This window comes from Geotrypetes seraphini, chromosome 8 (genome assembly GCF_902459505.1).
Source record: "Geotrypetes seraphini chromosome 8, aGeoSer1.1, whole genome shotgun sequence".
NCBI lineage: Eukaryota > Metazoa > Chordata > Amphibia > Gymnophiona > Dermophiidae > Geotrypetes > Geotrypetes seraphini.
This window is the reverse complement of record NC_047091.1, coordinates 24827202-24844891: the sequence shown is the minus strand read 5'-3', so window position 1 is coordinate 24844891 and position 17690 is coordinate 24827202. Positions and strand designations below refer to the sequence as shown.

At 44.2% G+C, this 17690-nt stretch overlaps 1 protein-coding gene across 1 annotated transcript in view; it reads right to left on the bottom strand.

The window, feature by feature from the left end:
- Positions 1–11849: 11849 nt before the first annotated feature.
- The window catches only part of TINAGL1 (tubulointerstitial nephritis antigen like 1), a 37135-nt gene continuing 31294 nt past the window's right edge, over positions 11850–17690 (bottom strand). The window contains exons 9-12 of the mRNA XM_033957066.1: positions 16244–16289; positions 15790–15913; positions 12687–12732; positions 11850–12174 (exon numbers count right to left, since the gene is read on the bottom strand). Of these exons, the coding sequence (XP_033812957.1) occupies positions 12037–12174; positions 12687–12732; positions 15790–15913; positions 16244–16289 (354 nt within the window). The 3' untranslated portion in view covers positions 11850–12036. The remainder of the gene's footprint in view (positions 12175–12686; positions 12733–15789; positions 15914–16243; positions 16290–17690) is intronic.

Genomic DNA, 17690 nt, shown 5'->3' with positions numbered 1-17690 from the left:
AGGCCATTATTGAGATGGCTTGGAGAAATCCACTGCTTATTCTTAGGATAAGCAGCATAGAATCTGTTTTACTACTTGGCATCTAGCTAGGTACTGTTGGAAAAAGGATACTGGGCTTGATGGACCTTCGGTGTGTCCCAGTATGGCAGTTCTTATGTTGTTATTAACTTTTGGGGAAACTCTGAGCACTGTGGTTATTGTAGGAAAAGGTTCCCATAAGATCAGGTGGGGCCAGTTCTGGGAAGCAGTGGGAATAGCAGGGAGGCTACAGCTCCCTTTCAGTATCGGCCATACCTTTGTGAGGATCCTTCAGGGCCTCTCATTTAGCTTGACCCATCATTGAGACTAAGACTCGCGCCCTAGGGCGCTCCTAAAGGTGACAATATTCATTCTGAATATCTTAAAAATCTGACTGGCTGGGGTGCTCCCAGGACCAGTTCTGGGAAGCACTGCCATAGTGGAAAAGAGTCTAAAACAAGAGATCATAAGGTTCAAGTATTTAAAATTTGCTTAACCGCTCATGGACAGAGTCCATTCAAGTGGGTTACAGCCTATTAAAATCAGGAATTAGAAAGGAATAACATAAAAAGAACAGAAAGATACAAGGATAACCGGGGGGGGGGGGTGTCTTGTTCAAAATCACTTACTGGATGGTGAGGGGCACCGAACAGTCACCGCTGGAAGGAGGAATACTGCATTCAGAAAGATTAAGGACTCTCACATAGTATCGCAGTGGTATGAAAAGAAGAGTAAAGCTACAGTTTTAGTCGTCTTAAGATGGGCTTCAGAGTTTCCATTATTGTGTTTTGGGGCCTGGCAAAATTTAACCTTATCCTGTCCTTGTTTGAGGGACCGACGAGGTCCTGTGTTCAAGGCAGAGATCACTAGGTCAAAGCCCTAAGCTAGGTTTCCAGGATATCCATGAATATGCATGACAGAGATTTGCATATTGTGGATATCCTGAAAACCTGGCCTGCCTATGGACAGGAATTGGGTGGGGGAGGTCCAGAAAATGATTGTCGTCGCCAGAAGATGGAAAGCTGGCGAGTCATGAGGGTTATTGGAGATGGTTTTGTATAATTACACTGAATGGTTTAGTTGCTTGATATCGTCATTTTATTGACCTTTATTCTGCTCAACATTGTGTGGCTCTTAGGCATTAGCAATATAGTTTATAAATTTCTTCATAAAATAAAGCTAAATATTCAGGTCGTGTCTTCATTGTATGCAAATCTCTTTCGTACCTTCATTTTGTTTATGCTGAAGACCTTCCCGGCTGGTTAATTTCCCAGGTTGGTCCCCAGGTGATCCATGAAAGACATTTACATATAATGGAGGCAGAATATGTGAATCGATTTAATGCAAAGTCGGGTGTACTCCAGGACTATCTCGAGAAATGCTGCTAGAAAGGGATTTCTGGTTTTGATCTGCTATCGCTTACTTTTGCATTATGAATAGAGTTTTCTCTAGAAACGGGTGTCTCCGGAAAGGCACAATTTGGCTCAGAGTCCATCCCTTGCATCTGCAAACTCTTTCGTTGTTTTAGGTTTCATGACCTGTCCTAGAAATCTGCAAGCGTGCAAGGGGAAAATAGTTTTTCAAATAACTTTGGCACTTCCCTCTCTCCAGGTCTCTGTTTTCTCACCATTGGATTCCTGCACCCCAAACTTTGCAGGTTCTTGTCTTTACCTGTTACCATTTTTTCAGTAGATTTGAAATGACTTTTTTAGGTTTATAATTCTTCCTGCAGAGGTACCATAAAGGACTTCAGCAGTTAAAGGCTATTTCGCTGAACTACTTGCAACGCTCTCAAGTTCTGCCATCCAGAAGTCTCCCAACAGGAGGCTGGACTTGTTCTCGTTACAAGGAGATAAGCAGAAAGTGTTAGGCGACCTGCTGTCTCTCCCAGCGTATCTGAGAATTACATTACTCTGCCCCTTTTGCATGCCTGCAAGCTGCTTGAACCCCCGATTATACATTGGATTACTGCCTCTTTACAGCATGGGAAGAGTTAAGCTCAAAGAGTAGGACAGTTTACCTGGAAGTGCCACTAGGTGGGGCCACTGCTCCATGCTCTGTGGCAGAAAAGTGATCATGGTGGGATTGTGTGGATGAGAGAAAAGGTGGGTGCAAGTTTAGTAATATAGGTTTTTGGATTATGTCAGTATGAATCAAGTTTCAAGTTCAAGTTTTATTAATTTTAATATACCGACCATCGACATGCATCTAGCCGGTTTACAATACTAAAAAAATGAAAGGTTAAAATAATTATTATGGGTGGGGGAAAGAGTGAACATTAAAAAGATGAATTACAAATGCGGACATGGGCTTGAGGGTAAAAGGGGAGGGAGGAATCAATAATTACATCATTAAAAACAAAATTTAAGAAAAAAAGGGAAAAGGGGGGAGGATATGCTATGGTATGTGTCTTGAAATAAGAACGTTTTTAGTTTAATCTTGAATTTGTCAAGAGAATTTTCAAGGCGGAGTTGAGGTGGCATGGCATTCCATAAGGTTGGAGTGACAACGGAAGTCAATAAATTCTGATCAGCTGATCTAAGGGTCCGGGAAGGACAAAAAGTGATGATGAGTTTATCAAGAAAAGACGGGAAACACGAAAGTTTGATTTTGTGTGACCAGACCAATACTCAAAGAGATTTAGACAGGTAACGGTGGCCATGAAGCATATCAATCTTCAACAGCACTGGGCTGGCAAAATCCCTCTAAGTGTCCTGGCTCTGTCTAGTCAGGGGTAGGCAACTAGGGTCCTCGAGAGCCACATGCAGTTGGGTTTTCAAGCTTTCTGTTCAATTCAGTTTTATATTCTGCAATTTTCCACTTGAATTCAATGCGGATCAGAGATCAAGAAGTCCTCAATTAAAACAGAAACGACAGCTGCCTAACTTCACCACAAATAGTTCCGAGAGCCTTTTGAAAGAAAAAAATAGGAATGGATTGTCTTATCCAGAGAACAATTTGGTTCCAAAATAAGTTACCTGATATGCAAAAGAATAATCTAATAAATGTTTTCAATGACTTTTCTTTAAAGATGGATAATTCAGTTTCAAACAATGGGAATTAAGAACAGAAATGTTTAGACAGTGCACAAGCTTGTTACACGCACGCACACAATATCTGTGCCCTTGGAAAAAAAAAATGAAAAAAAATGAAAAAAGATGGCAGACCTGTTGGGTTTTTTTGGGTCGGTATTAGCAATCCGTTTATGGCTTTGCAATGTTAGGCTATTGATCAGATGAGTCTTTTTAATATTAATGACCTCATTTTAATAGTAATTAGGTCGTTTGCATGCCAGAGTCAGAGCATGTATGAACACATGGAGAACCACACGGTGAGCTGTTTGAACACTGGTCAAACTGGTTTAGCGACCATCGGTACACAATCAAAGTATTTAGTGCATCTAAGCCTTAGTCCATACAAATATAAATTGTAGCCTCAACCTCAAAGGAAGCTGGTGTCCTCTTATGCCAGGTCTATGGCTGAAGCCTGTCACCAGTCTCCTCAGAGTCTATTTGCTAGCAGGGACTTGGGTAGGTAAAGAGAGGGAGAGGCAGCCAGAGCCGACTTGGGGAACCAGAACAAACTGAATGTTTGGGTTTTCCTAAAGTTAACATGGAGATTATAAGTCATGCTAAGTGTTAAGATCCAAGGATGGCCTGGCTTGGCCTGGCTCTAATACAGACATCGGGCGAGAAAGTGGCATGATTCTGACAGAAAGATGGATACCTGGCATTACAGGTGGACAAAGACCTTTTTTATTATTATTTTATGGTGATTTCTTGTCTTATTTTGGGGTTGACTGGTGCAATTAAAAAAAAAAAATCCAACACAAATCCACACACTGGACAGCTAGGAGAGACTAGGGATCACTCCTGCCCCATTTAAACCCACAAATAGGGTAAGTGGCAACACTGTGCATTGGTAAGTATTTTATATTTTTTAAAAAGGCTGTTTCTTTCAAATGATGAAATAAAACTGCAAAACTCCAAAAGGAAAAGCATCTGTCTGGCAGGATGCTGAAAAGCCATTTTGTTCCAAGCTCTGAGGTGCTACATCTCCACAGAACCAGAAGCCCCAGGTACAAAATAAGGACCTGTATATAATATGTAAACCAGTTTGATTTATAAACACCTAAAGACCCTGCCTGAATCCTTCAAGCATAAAGGATATAACCCTAAAATAGTCTTCAAGAATATTGCCTCATCCCTTAAAACACCCAGAGAAAACTTACTATACTACAAGGACAAGATGATGGTAGCATGGAATGTTGTTATTCCTTGGGTTTTGGCAAGGTACTAGTACTGGATTGGCCACCATGAGATTGGGCTATTGGGCTTAATGGACCATTGGTCTGGCCTAGTAAGGCAATCCAGACATGGAAAAACTAAGAAAAATTATAAGATCTACAACCACTACTCCAAAAAGATTAATTACTAAAATAAATATTCCCAGTTCTACCTCTGCTGGCCTTCCGTCAGCCACCTAATCTGAAACAAAAATTGGTAAAAAGCAAGATCCCCCATGAAAACCCATGAAGAAGAGAAAGACACACATCCTTGTGGTCTGACACTGCAAACTGCAAGCACGTCTCAAAGGAGCCCACGGTCACTCATATGGGAAAAACATTCAGCGTAAAGGGATCCTTCGCATGTTACATCATTCAGTGCATAGAGGGATGTTATACTGGTGAAACAAGCCAAATGCCAAAGACCAGAATCAACCTACATCGATATCATATTAAGAATTGCAATACTAACCAGGATGTCACCTCTATCGGTCAACACTTTGGAAAAACTGACCACTGCACCAATGATTTAATGATGAGAATACGAAAAGAGAACTTTAAGACAATCCAAGAACGTAAAACCTTTGAAATCAAAATGATATAGTATTTTGACACCTACAAGACAGGACTTAAAGACATTTAAAACTGCTCTGCCACCCATCCCTCTTCTGTTGTACAGGTCAATGGTGAGACCTCATCTGGAATATTGTGTACAATTCTGGAGGCCACATTATCAAAAGGATGTGCTGAGAGTTGAGTCGGTTCAGCGAATGGCCACTAGGATGGTCTCGGGACTCAAGGATCTCCAGTATGAGGAACGTCTGGGTAAGTTGCAGCTATACTTGAGGAACGCAGAGAGAGGGGCGACATGATTAAGACGTTCAAATATGTTACGGGCCGTATTGAGGTAGAAGAAGATATCTTTTTCCTTAAAGGACCTATGGCGACAAGAGGGCATCCGTTGAAAATCAGGGGTGGGAGATTTCATAGCGACATTAGGAAGTATTTCTTCACCGAAAGGGTAGTTGATCGTGGAATGATCTTCTACTGCAGGTAATTGAGGCCAGCAACGTGCTAGATTTTAAGAAAAAATGGGATCACTTCAAGGAAGAACTTAGGGGGGAGGGTCATTAGAGTGGCCAGATTTGTTGGGCCGTGGCCATTTTCTGCCGTCATATTCTATGTTTATGCTTTCATATTTTCCTTATATCTGTCAACACTTGCCTTTTTCTGATCTGAAGAAGAAGGGTTACCTTGAAAAGCTCATCATAAAATGCATCGAGTATCACCTTATTTCCTTTGTTTTATTTCTTTATACTACATAGTAAACACAGAAAGGCAGTCTAGCAGGCAGTACCCACTGCTCGTCTGTCTTTCTGCTGTGACCTTTACCCTTTCTACTAAAGCAGCACAGCTTGTGAGCAGTGGTTCCACTCAGGCCACGAGGCATGGCTCACCGCCAGCTAGACTTCTAGTAATGCCCAGACAGACTCCAAACTTGCAGGTGCAAGCCATGCCATGCATGCAAGGAATTTCCACAGACTCTGGGGTCACTGAAACAACGCAGCCAGGAATTCAGAACATCGCGAGAACACAGAAAGGAAATTCTGGGGGGAGGGTGGAAGAATGCCGAGTTCAGGGAGTAAATGTAGGCCTATCAGAGTTTGTGAGGCCTTGCGTTGTTGCTGCTCTGTGCTGTGCACTTCTGTTGGCCATCCGATGGAGTAATCAAAAAAATTCCCTGACCACAGAAGAAGGAGGAAAATGGCAGATAAACAGGAGGTGTCGGGTTAGGGATGGGTTCCTGACTACATTTTACCATGGAGTTTGCACGTTATACAGAGTCTCCTGCCTCACCCCATGGATACTGATGAAAGAGAGCTTTCCAAACAGCATTCAGATACAAGCACTAAAACAATGTGTTATTCTCAATCAGACCTCAAATTTTGGATTGGCCATAGTCTCCACATCCCCACACCCCCTCCCGATGCCTACTCAAAACATTAAATACATGTATGATAGTAGCCCTTGAACATTGATGCTGACTGCAGCAAGAAGGAGAGGGAACTATTCCTACTGCCAGGACTTGGCAGGGAGTGAGAGGGGTCCTCAAATCTAGTCACCGAGGTCCACTACCCAGCCTGGCTGTCAGGATTTCTACAATGATTATGTATGAGAACTATTTGCATATACTAAGCAGTGAATACAAATGGATCTCATACATAATTCCTGGTGGAAATCCTGACAACCAGGCTGGGTAGTGGATCGGAGGATTTCTGTAGTAAAAAGTGGGCAATTTTAGGTCATGAGAGAGCTTTGCATATAATTGGAAACTGGCAGCGAGCGAAGTGCATTAGATGAAAACCTGGACTTCTGCAATTTCAACAGCTGGAATTTACTGCCTGGAGTTTTACGATTGTGTGGTGATAAGAACTTAAGAAGACGTGAAAGACACACCTTTTTGTTCAGGTCTTTTATTAATTAGATTACATTTCTAGAAATTTGATGAAGGTTTGTAGAAAAGGATATTGATAATGTAAAGTCTGTTGAATTGATGCTTAGGTGTTTGCTGTGATGTGGGTTTCTTGCGGGTTTTACTATAATCCGCTTTGATTTAAAGCGGAATAGAAATTTTTTAAATAAAAATAAAATCATGCAGGTGACAGGCATGTAAATTTTGATCCATGCATATTTATTACGGCTATGCTGAAAACCTGACTGACTGCTAGTCCTCCAGGATGGGGTTTGGGAACCACTGGGGTTAAAGAGAAGCAGAAATAACCTCCCGTACAGTAAGAGAACCAGTGGGATATCAAACATTCAGAATTACATGAATGCCAGCTCTTAAGTTTTCCAGATCCACAAGACCTTTGAAGAGTAGAACTTTGTTTGAGACAGCAAACCTCTTGTTGTGTCTATGATAAAAATCTGAGGCTGCCACGGCAAGTCATGCCAGGAAGGAGCGGTAATCCATTTGTTTACAAGGCACAGAAAGCAGAATAAATACAAAAGCTTTGCTTTGTGAGGAGGGTGAAGGAGATTTTTCATTCTCTGGGGTTCCAGGACACACGCAGGGTCCCTTTTACTCTGTTTTCCCTGTTCATCTAATCTTGCATGGACTGTAAAAGTCATTGTGGCCTTCACAGGTACAAGAAAACCCACTTGCCAATAAAAAAAGAAGCGACTGTGGACACATTAATCTTTTTTAAAAGCAAAATACAGGAGGCTGCGCACAGCTTAACACCGGCTTTGCCCACAGTTCCTCATTCACATGAGCACAGCAGGCAAGAAAACCACACACAGAAATGTGGGACGTTGTGGTGGTGTCCAGATAGGTCCAATGGTAAGAAAAGTATCAGCTAAAGACACCTACAGTGGCACTTGAGCTCATAATCTGAGGCTTAGCTCATTTTTCAGTGACAGTTTGATGCCACTTTCTTTCCGTGTTCTACGAGGATATAAATTGCCCACAACTTTTTTTTCGCTCGTTTTGCTGCCTCTACAGGAAGAAATGGAGAAGAAGAAAAAGGGGGGGGGGGGAGGGATTAAAAAAAAGCAGGACTAGGGGAAATGGAGAAGAGAAAAGGAAGACAATGAAGACTGGGGTAATGAGATACGAGGAGAGCGGGGAGACGACGGAGCCCTGGCCAATAAGACAGAAGAAAGGAGGACACAAAGGAGATGGGGACAATAAGATAAGAGGGGAGATAGGAGAGACAACGAAGGACTGGACAGCTGAAGAAAGAGAAAGTGGGCACAACAGAGACTAGAAGAGCCATCATCCATGTGTCCTAGTATCCAGTGTGGTGGGGGGAGATTGCACCCATCGGATAGATATCATACCAAGGAAGTATAGAAAAGCAGCTCGACAATCCAGTGTCACAACCTTCAACACTCCTCCAGGGTTCGGGGTGATCCCTGCATAAAATATCTCTTTTTCCGGGATAACACCTAATACTATAGTAATCGGCTTGCTGTCTCTTGTTTGCAAGTGATTTGTGTACTGCATCGGATGTAAAAATGTGTTTTTAACATGTGTGTTGAAGCTCTAACATGTGCTTACTACATCAGCCCCTGTCTATGAAAGGCAAGGGCTCGACGAATGTGCATAGCCATCAACTGCAGCAAGGTCTGGGTGGGCAAAGGAGGGTCTAGCTGAAAATCCAAGCTTGTTGGTGCTGAATTAAGAGGAGCGGGCAGGAGAATGTGAGATGGGCCCCTTGCTACAGTCACGCTAGTGAGGAAGGAGAACATTTATAAGACAAGCAGTCAAATCCTCAAGTGCTGCTTCAGGCTGACTCAAAAGGGGAGAGATTCCTAATAGATCTAGACATGGAAAGTTCTCCCAGAATGAGCTCGATGTTCATATGTCCGTCGCAATGAGGATCCATGTACTAAATTCAGCACCACTGAAGCCAGATCTTCAGTTTCTACCAAAACTGGCCAATTGATTTTGGTTGAAACTGGCCCCGCCCCCTTCTGGACTCACACTGGCAAACCATTCTCCAGCCCCTTCCTGGACCTACCAAGTTGCTGGTGGGTAGTGGGTACAGGAATGATTTCCACTCACTCCTGTGCATGGCCAGTTCCTTCTTCAAAATTACTTCTGGAAGGCTCACAAAACCATAATAACAGGTTCCAGCAGCCAAACAGAGATAAGTACAGGTGTCTGGACATTGCTCCTGTTATGCCGGTTCCAATCTCAATATGGTTGCTGGGATCTTCTACGGTAATCTTATGAAACTGCTGTTGGAAGTCCCGGAATAAGAGCGGTACCAGGCAGGAATGAGTGGGCTTTGTTCCTGTTCCTGAAAAGGCTACTAGACCACCAGGGTTTCTTAAGAGGCTGGGGGCGGAAGGGAAGAAGTTTTGGTTTTAGCCAAAAATGCACTGGTATTTTCTGGATTTGGGGGTTGGTTTCAGTACCAAATCTGAAACCGTAATCGAAATTCACTCAGCCTCTAGAGCAGTGGTCTCCAACTCAAACCCTTTGCAGGGCCGCATTTTGGATTTGTAGGTACTTGGAGGGCCTCAGAAAAAAAAAAAATAGTTAATATATTATTAAAGAAATGACCATTTTGCATGAGGTTAAACTCTTTATAGTTTATAAATCTTTCCTTTTGGCTAAGTCTTAATAATAATATTGTAATTTATAGCTAAAGAGCCATATGATCTGTTTTATTTTACTTTTGTGATTATCATAAATATACTGAGGGCCTCAAAATAGTACCTGGCGGGCTGCGAGTTTCAGCCCACTGCTCTAGAGCAAGCATTGAAAGCACAGTAACAGGGGAGTCTGGGACAAGCGTGTACTATTTATGTGAATTGCCTCCTTTTTTCTTCTTCCCGCTGTCCTCCTTATTACCTGATCTGTCTACAACATACATAGTAAAAACCGCCATGCTAGTGCTTCCAAATGGCAGTCTATCCAATTTTAAACAAACCATCAATATACAGTGGTGCCTCACACAACGAACTTAATTCGTTCCAGGAGCAAGTTTGTTATGCGAAAAGTTCGTTATGTGAAACGCGTTTTCCCATAACAATACATGTTAAAAAAAATTATTCGTTCTGCAGCATAAAATATGCTAAGATGACATAAAAAAAGATAAATTTGTCAAAATGGTGAAAATGGTGGTCTTGCTGAGGCCAAACTCTTTGACGAGGTCACACTGTTTTACCCCACATTCACTCCTTCTAATTATTTCCCGTTTCATTTCAACAGAAATCACCTTCCTGCTTTTTTTAGAAGCCATGATATATAAAAAATATTGAGTTTATCTTAAAAGGACGACTGTATACAGTGAGAGAGGGCAGAGTCTCAGCGGCAAAAACTGGGACTTAACTTTTCTTTTCTTTTTTTTCTAGCATCGGGGAAGTGGCGAGAGTAGCTCCGCCCCTCCCAACGCATCAGCAGTAGGCGCCGGGCCCCTCCATAAGAGGAGGCGAGCCGACGGTCCGCCACTGCACAGGGAGCCAGGCGAAGGGCTGTGAGAGAGGGCAGTTAAGCGCAGTGACTAACGACTGCCTGCAGTGCCTGCGCGGAAGGATGCAATACATCGGCAGCTCGGGCGACTTCGTTGTGTGAAACGAAGTTCGTTGTATGAATCAAGACATGAAGTTCGTTGTGTGCAGCGTTCGCTGTGCGAGGCGTTCGTTATGCGAGGCACCACTGTACCTCAGCCCAATTAAGCACAAGTGGAAAAGGTGAGGCATCAGTAGCAAATCAGAGAGATCTTTCACTTCCTTCTGTGTCTTTATCAAGGCACCTCATAGAACCAGAAATGCTCCCGCAAGGAAACAGTGCATTTGAGCACCAGAGAGAGTGATGAAATGTGCAGGAAATTGTGTGCAGTGATGTTCCTGGAGCCTGGTGAGAATCGGTGCATAATGTCACCCAGGTGGCACAGCTTAGTGGCAGGAGTGGTGTAGCTTCTGATGGGTCCTTCTGAGGCGGGGGGAGATGCAGGGAGTCCTTGATCATAATGGAAGCTCTGTTAGCGATGAACGGTTTTGGCGCAGCTTGAATTATCATTAATTCACAATGACAGCCCAAAACACCTGGTATGTATTCGGAGTACTATTCCAAGCACGAACTGTTCCACGGAGTCATCCCAGCCAGGGCTGATCCAACCATACAGCGTAGGAAAGCGCTTCTGAAATGCATAGTATTATCACCAAAATAATGCTGTAAATCATTGTGCTCCAGCGAAAGCCGTGCACCAAATTTGGCACAGGAAGGAAGGTGTCATTTTTCAGCTCCAGGTGTGCTCATGACCGATCTCAGCTAAGTACTTCAGGAAATGTATGCCAAGCACATAATAGGAGCAAGGAGCATGAAAGACTCAGTTGCTTGCTGGGGAATCAGGCTCAACCAATAATATTTTTCCTGTTCGCACCGATCTTTCCTGGGAACAAAGAAAAAATTTTGGAAGTCCCTCAGGGCTGTGGAGTTTAAGTGGATATGCTGCATGTTTATACATGTGTCTGGGACTCAAGGGAGAATGAGGTCTATTCAGTTTTCAAACTCCTACCCAATGGCCCCAGTCCCTTAAAACTTCAGGAGGACGGAGAGATTCATGACTGGTCTCTCTGCTTCTGCTCCGCATACCAGAGCTGGATGGAATGTCTCTCCTTTGAACTCTTCCTGGCTTGGCAGGTACAGAAGTTCAGCAGACATTGGGGCCAGTTACTCCTTGTACACATAAACATAAAATGCCTGAAGGGTGGATGTTTACATTGCTTGTGGGAAAGTTTCAGAGATCAAAGCGGCCCTGAGAGCAGGAGCAAGGTCCAGGATGGCAAGGCGAGGAGAATGGTTTATGTTCTGATACACTGGACTCCTCATGTTATCAAAAGCGCCCAGGGCCGTTCTTAATCTTGGTAACACAAAATTAGAGGAAAGGGCTCTTATGTCCTGCCCTCGAGCCTCAGGCTGGAAGGTATTGTGATTTAATTGCAAAAGCGGGGAGGGCACTGATCTACCCCGTTCAAAACTCATTCTGTCCTAGGGAATAACTTGTCAGGGGGGGGTGGGGGGTGGGAGGGCAGCAGACTGAAGATATCAGGGGACTCTTTATTGAGCAGCACTACTTCTCAGGTTCAGATCACAGTTTCCGTTTCGATCTCTTCAGGTGCAGAAGCAGCGATTGTCCACCACCAAGTGGAACGGCTCATGCTAAGTGGTGAAAACAGTGCAGGAACTGAGGGGAAGGGGGCTGTGCCATGTCCTGTCACTTGTGAACATCCTCCATGCTGACTCGGCCCCACACGCCCACCACAAAGGCTTCGATTTCGCACTCATTGGCACCCCGGGCAATTCGGAAGTAGCCGCTCTCACCCCAGTTCTTGCCCCAGGAGTTTGCAGCGATCTGTGGGAGAGAAATAGCTGGTCAAGTCAACTAGAAAAGTCTGAAGAGAGGACAAAAGAAATCCTTCACCTCAGTTTTTCTGCCTACAAGGTGATACATAAGAACATAAGAAGTTGCCTCCGCTGAGGCAGACCAGAGGTCCATCCTGCCCAGCGGTCCGCTCCCGCGGCGGCCCATCAGGCCCACTGCCTGAACAGTGGTCTCTGACTAATTTTATAATTTACCTCTAATCCTGTCCCTATAACCTTACCTCTACTCCTATCTGTACCCCTCAATCCCTTTGTCCTCCAGGTACCTGTCCAGACTTTCTTTGAAGCCCTGTAGCGTGCTTCTGCCTATCACATCCTCTGGCAGCGCGTTCCATGTATCCACCACCCTCTGGGAGAAAAAGAACTTCCTGGCGTTTGTCTTGGAGAAACACTTGGACACATCTGTCCTGTACGAGAGCCCCAGCCATACGGGGATTAATACACAGATACTATGACATTGGCTAAGGCTTGTCTGCTACTCACCCAGTATTTCTGACTCTGTCCACTGGGAATTTTTTCTTCTCCCCAACTAGGATTTAAAAAAGACAACAAAATCAACATAGCCGAGACATCTTCCTTTCTCTGCACCAGAAAAACAGTGCAACTACTGTATAAACCGAGCTCCATCCTCCAAAGAGTTAATCACTAGCTTAAGCTCACTGCGTTGCTACTGCTACTTAGCCTTTCTATAGTGCTGAAAAGCGTACACAGCACTGTACACTCAACATGCAGCAGACTGCCCCACACACAACGGGAGCTTGTAAAGGTGGATGCCTTTAGTGATACGTTACACTGAAATCACTATGGGTCAGGCATGTCTAGCCTTCATAACAAGGCAATCTTATTACCCCCAGCATCCGCCAACACCCACCCTCGATGCCTGATTATCTGTAGAAAGCGGCATATTAAACGTTTTACAAGTAGATACAGGTTCTGTGCAGTGTTAGGTAAGGAGTTAAAAGGAGAGCAGGGCCAAAGGTTTGTTTAGTTTTCTTGGGTTTGTTTGGAGGAAGTTTTAGGAAATTGCACCCAGCCTTGGTCACGCAAAGCAGACGCGGCTACAAGTCAGGCCCAAGCTAGAGACAGAATGCAACTCCTGCTATTCCAGTACCGAGACCCCCATACGCAGCTCACTCCTCCCTCTGCTAGTCCAGTATTCGAGGTGTGGCCACCCCATGGAGCTATACAAGAGCCTTGTGACATTCTCAGCTTTGTTTCCCATTCCTAACGTTCTGCAGTATTTGCACACAGACGAGGGTTTCAACGTATCCTCAACAATGACACCTGGATCCTTTTCCTGGCCAGTGACTCCTAACCCAGAACCCAGCATCACGTAGCTATAGTTTGGGTTCCTCTTTCCCACAGGCATCACTTTGCGCTTGCTCACATTACACCTCCTCTGCCATTTTGATTCTCAGTCTTCCAGGCTCACAAGGTCCTCCTGCAATTTTTCACAATCCTCTTGCGATTTAACAATTTTGTGTCATCAGCAAATTTTATTATCTCACTAGTTATTCCCATCCCTAGATCACTGATAAATATGTTAAAAAGCAGCGGTTCCAACACAGACCCCTGGGGAACCCCACTATTTAGATTACCAAGTGAAACACTCCACAAGGGTTTTGGTGGGCTCACACTTTCCACCATAAATGGAGTGGTTAGAGAGATCCTTTCTATGGTTCAACCAGCCCACATGTGTGATGTTCTACTAGGATTTCCCATACCAGGTGCTGTGATTCTAGAGACAGGTATGCAACTGTTTCATTCAGATTTTGGAGGGGTAGGAGGGGGGGGTCAGTGACCGCTGAGGGAGTGTGTGTGTGGGCCATTACTTAATCCCCCTAGTGTTCATCTGGTCAGGTTGGGTGCCTTTTTGGCACTTAGATGCTTTTTAAAACAGGTCTAACTCAGAATGTCTAAGTTCCGTCCAAGACATCTGTGAAAAGGTTTGATTATTACCTCAAGACGTCCAAGTCTCAGCCCGCCTATAACATGACCCCTGTAACATGATATCCAGAAAGTCGTCCAAGTGCTGGCTCGTGTGCCATTTTGTGGATGTCTTATTTTTAGAAAAAGCACCTAATAGGAAAGTCTGCAATTGAGTGTGGGAAAAAAAGCCTCTTCAAAGAATTAGATCAGTAAATGAGGATAAACAAAGGACAAATAGTTAAGAACAGCAGGGAATAGAAAGTAGTACTCCAGAACCATGCGTTAATCAAAAGTGGATGTATGAGAAGTGAATTCAAAGCTAAGAACAAGTTGGGACAGTGGATTATGGATGAGATGGTTCACAGCAAGCAGAAAACAACTGGTACAAGAGACATCTGTAGTTTCTGTAAGAAACTGGAAACAATTACTCATCTTGTAGCTGGCTGTGAAGTTTTAATGGCAGAAAATGTCTCTACAGGAAGTGACACATCTCATCTATTGGAAACTTGGGAAACATTACATCACTGCACCGGAAAAGCACTGGGATCATGACCCCAAAAGAATTATGGAAAGTAAAGAGGTTATGATAACTTGGGACATCCCCCATCCCACCGATAAAAAAGCTGGATGCCTGATAAAAGAGACCCCCCCCAGAAAGGCATGAATCATGTGGTGAGAGAGAAGATCCTCAAGTGCCAAGAAATGCAGCAGAAAGATACAGAAATTTCCCATTGTTTGGGGTATTACAGACTTGATTTAATGGAATTTCCAAGCGCACCTGGATAAGCTGCCTATACGAACGTGGAGTTGGTCCAGAGGAAGGCTACTAAAATGGTGCGTGGTCTTCGTCATAAGGCAAGTTTTTAAAAAAGTTTATTAAAAAATTTGATATTCCGCCTTATCAGTATTCAAAGCGGTTGGGGACAGACTTATAGATCTCAATCTGTAGACTTTGTAGGAAAGGCGGGAGAGGGGAGATAAGATAGAGATGTTTAAATTTCTACGTGATGTAAATGTGCATGAGTCGAGTCTCTTTCATTTGAAAGGAAGCTCTGGAATGAGAGGGCATAGGATGAAGTTAAGAGGTGATAGGCTCAGGAGCAATCTAAGGAAATACTATTTTACAGAAAGGGTGGTAGTCTCTCGGTGGAGGTGGTAGAGATGAAGATTATCTGAATTCAAGATAGCATGGGCCAGGCATGTGGGATCTGTTAGGGAGAGGAGGAGATAGTGGATGGGCCATTTGGCCTTTATCTGCCATCATGTTTCTATGTAACATCAACTGGGCTCCAGAATGAATCTCTCACTGGCACATGCTGATTTTATGGGGAGCTTTAATAGCAAATTTGGGAGATGGATATCATCCACAACAATATGCACAAAACAACCCATTTGGAGACATTGAAAAGAGCTTTTGGGTTGGGGGGGGAGGGGAGGAGACTCCCTTAGAGGAGCCAGAAATCATATTAGGAAGGTGATTGACAAGAAGGGGGAAAGGAGAAAGGGGGTGAGAATGGGAAGTAAAGTGAGAGTTCAAAATCACGTTCCTGGTATTCAACTACTCAGGGCCCACACCCTGCACTCCCTGGGTGACTGATCTCCCCTGAGCTCTGGCCTAGTGGGATGGGTTTATTTTTCAGGCCATCTTGTCACTTACCCAGTGATTTTCACAGAGTGGGTCCCATGTCTCCGGTAATGCTTTGGTTTTCCTGCTGTCACAGGTGTGTGCCGATAAATTCCTCCTTTATATAGAAAGAAGTCTTCGTGCACTTCCATAATGGCTGGAAGGAAAATAAAAGGCAATGAGAGATGCAGCCTGGGTCCTTGCTTTGATCTCTTCTCAAACCTGGGCTGGCTGGGCCTGGTGGTGCTGAAAGCAGTCCTGACCCTTGGTTAAGAATGACACCCAGTGGCTAGGTTCTGGGTACATGGCCCAGCCTAGGATTGTCTCTGTAAATATAGTGCCTGGGACAGAAAGAGGACAAGATACAAGTAGGGGGAAAGGGCCTGAGTGGTTGCAAATAACATATGCAGATGTAACAGTCATCCCAGTGTGGGGGAGGAAATACATCAGCTCTTCTACCCCCACAGGCTAAAGCAGGACTACTGACCTTGGACCGGCCCATTCTCCATCACTTCCTTCATTATGTCTTTCTCCTGCAAAAGAGACACAAGCGTAAGCGTGGCCTGGACTCTCCATTCCCAGGACAACCCTATGGATGGAACTTGCTCCTCTGACTTTAATGGATGTGAAAAGTTTTAGCCAACCATTAGGAGGGGAAATGGGGGAAGGAGCTCAGTGTGTGCTGGTTGCCCCTGCAGGCTAGTGGCGTGTGGCACGGAAGTTATATGGCCTCTAGCCAATGCTCTCCCCTTAGAAGAATTTGATTCCCGATAAAGGACAAATACAAAACCTACAAATTAAAACAATAAAGCAAGGCTCAGAACCTCTACCCACACTCTTTCTAGACGTAGCTGGTTTTAAGAAAGGTTTGGACAAGTTCCTGGAGGAAAAGTCCAGAGTCTGTTATAAAGACATAGAGGAAGCCACTGCTTGCCCTGTATTGGTAATATGGAATACTGCTGCTCCTTGGATTTTGGCCAGGTACTAGTGACCTGGATTGGCCACTGTGCGAACGGGCTACTGGGCTTGATGGACCATTGGTTTGACTCAGTAAGGCTCTTCTTATGTTCTTAAGGAAATGGAAAGCACTAATGCCTTGCAAACAGTCATAATGTCATATGTGCGAAACCCGTCAAGTATCTGGTTCCGTCACTCAGCAGCTGTAACTTTATACGTTCACTTTCTACATTTCTCCTTACCCAACTCTTTTCTAGCTGCTACAACTACAGGTGTTTTTGTGTAGAGAGTGCTGCACCCTTTGTGGCCTACACACCTTCAAGCTCTCTCTTAACTCTTTTGGGGAGTTCTTCCTTAATACCTTAAATATCTTGAGCAGTAATTTCAAAACACGAAGACTCCCTCACCGGGAGCTCAATTAAGTTTCCCAAGACAGACCAGGCACTTTTGAGTCTTCTGCTCTGGGTCTCTAAATGAGCAACCACACTTTATACAATTTAACCAGGAAGTCCCACATACGGGGCATTAGGACAGTCCAGCAAATTACCCACAGTTCAAAATGCTCCTTCTTTGAAGTAAAGTCTCAGTCTGTAGGACCATCTTCAACTTTACAAACACCTGTGGCAAGGTTACTTATGCAGAATCCCCTCATCCTCCAAAATAACACTACAGACATAACTGTTTCAGCTTGTGCGATGCTCACTCCTCACACAACTCAAGACCTGTCCACAGTCCTCAAATTCAAATATTGAGACCTACAATGCTCTTTGCCAACATAGCTCAATTTGGACTTAAGCATTCAGGGGTAGGGTTACCAGACGTCTGGATTTCCCCGAACATGTCCTCATTTTCAAGGATGCGTCCGGGGGAAGTTCGTTCGGCTTTTCAAAACCTGGCATTTTATCCGGGTTTTGAAAAGCTTTCAGCTAGCAGTGACGTCGGGACGGCATCTGCGCATGCGGTGACGTCGTGTACAT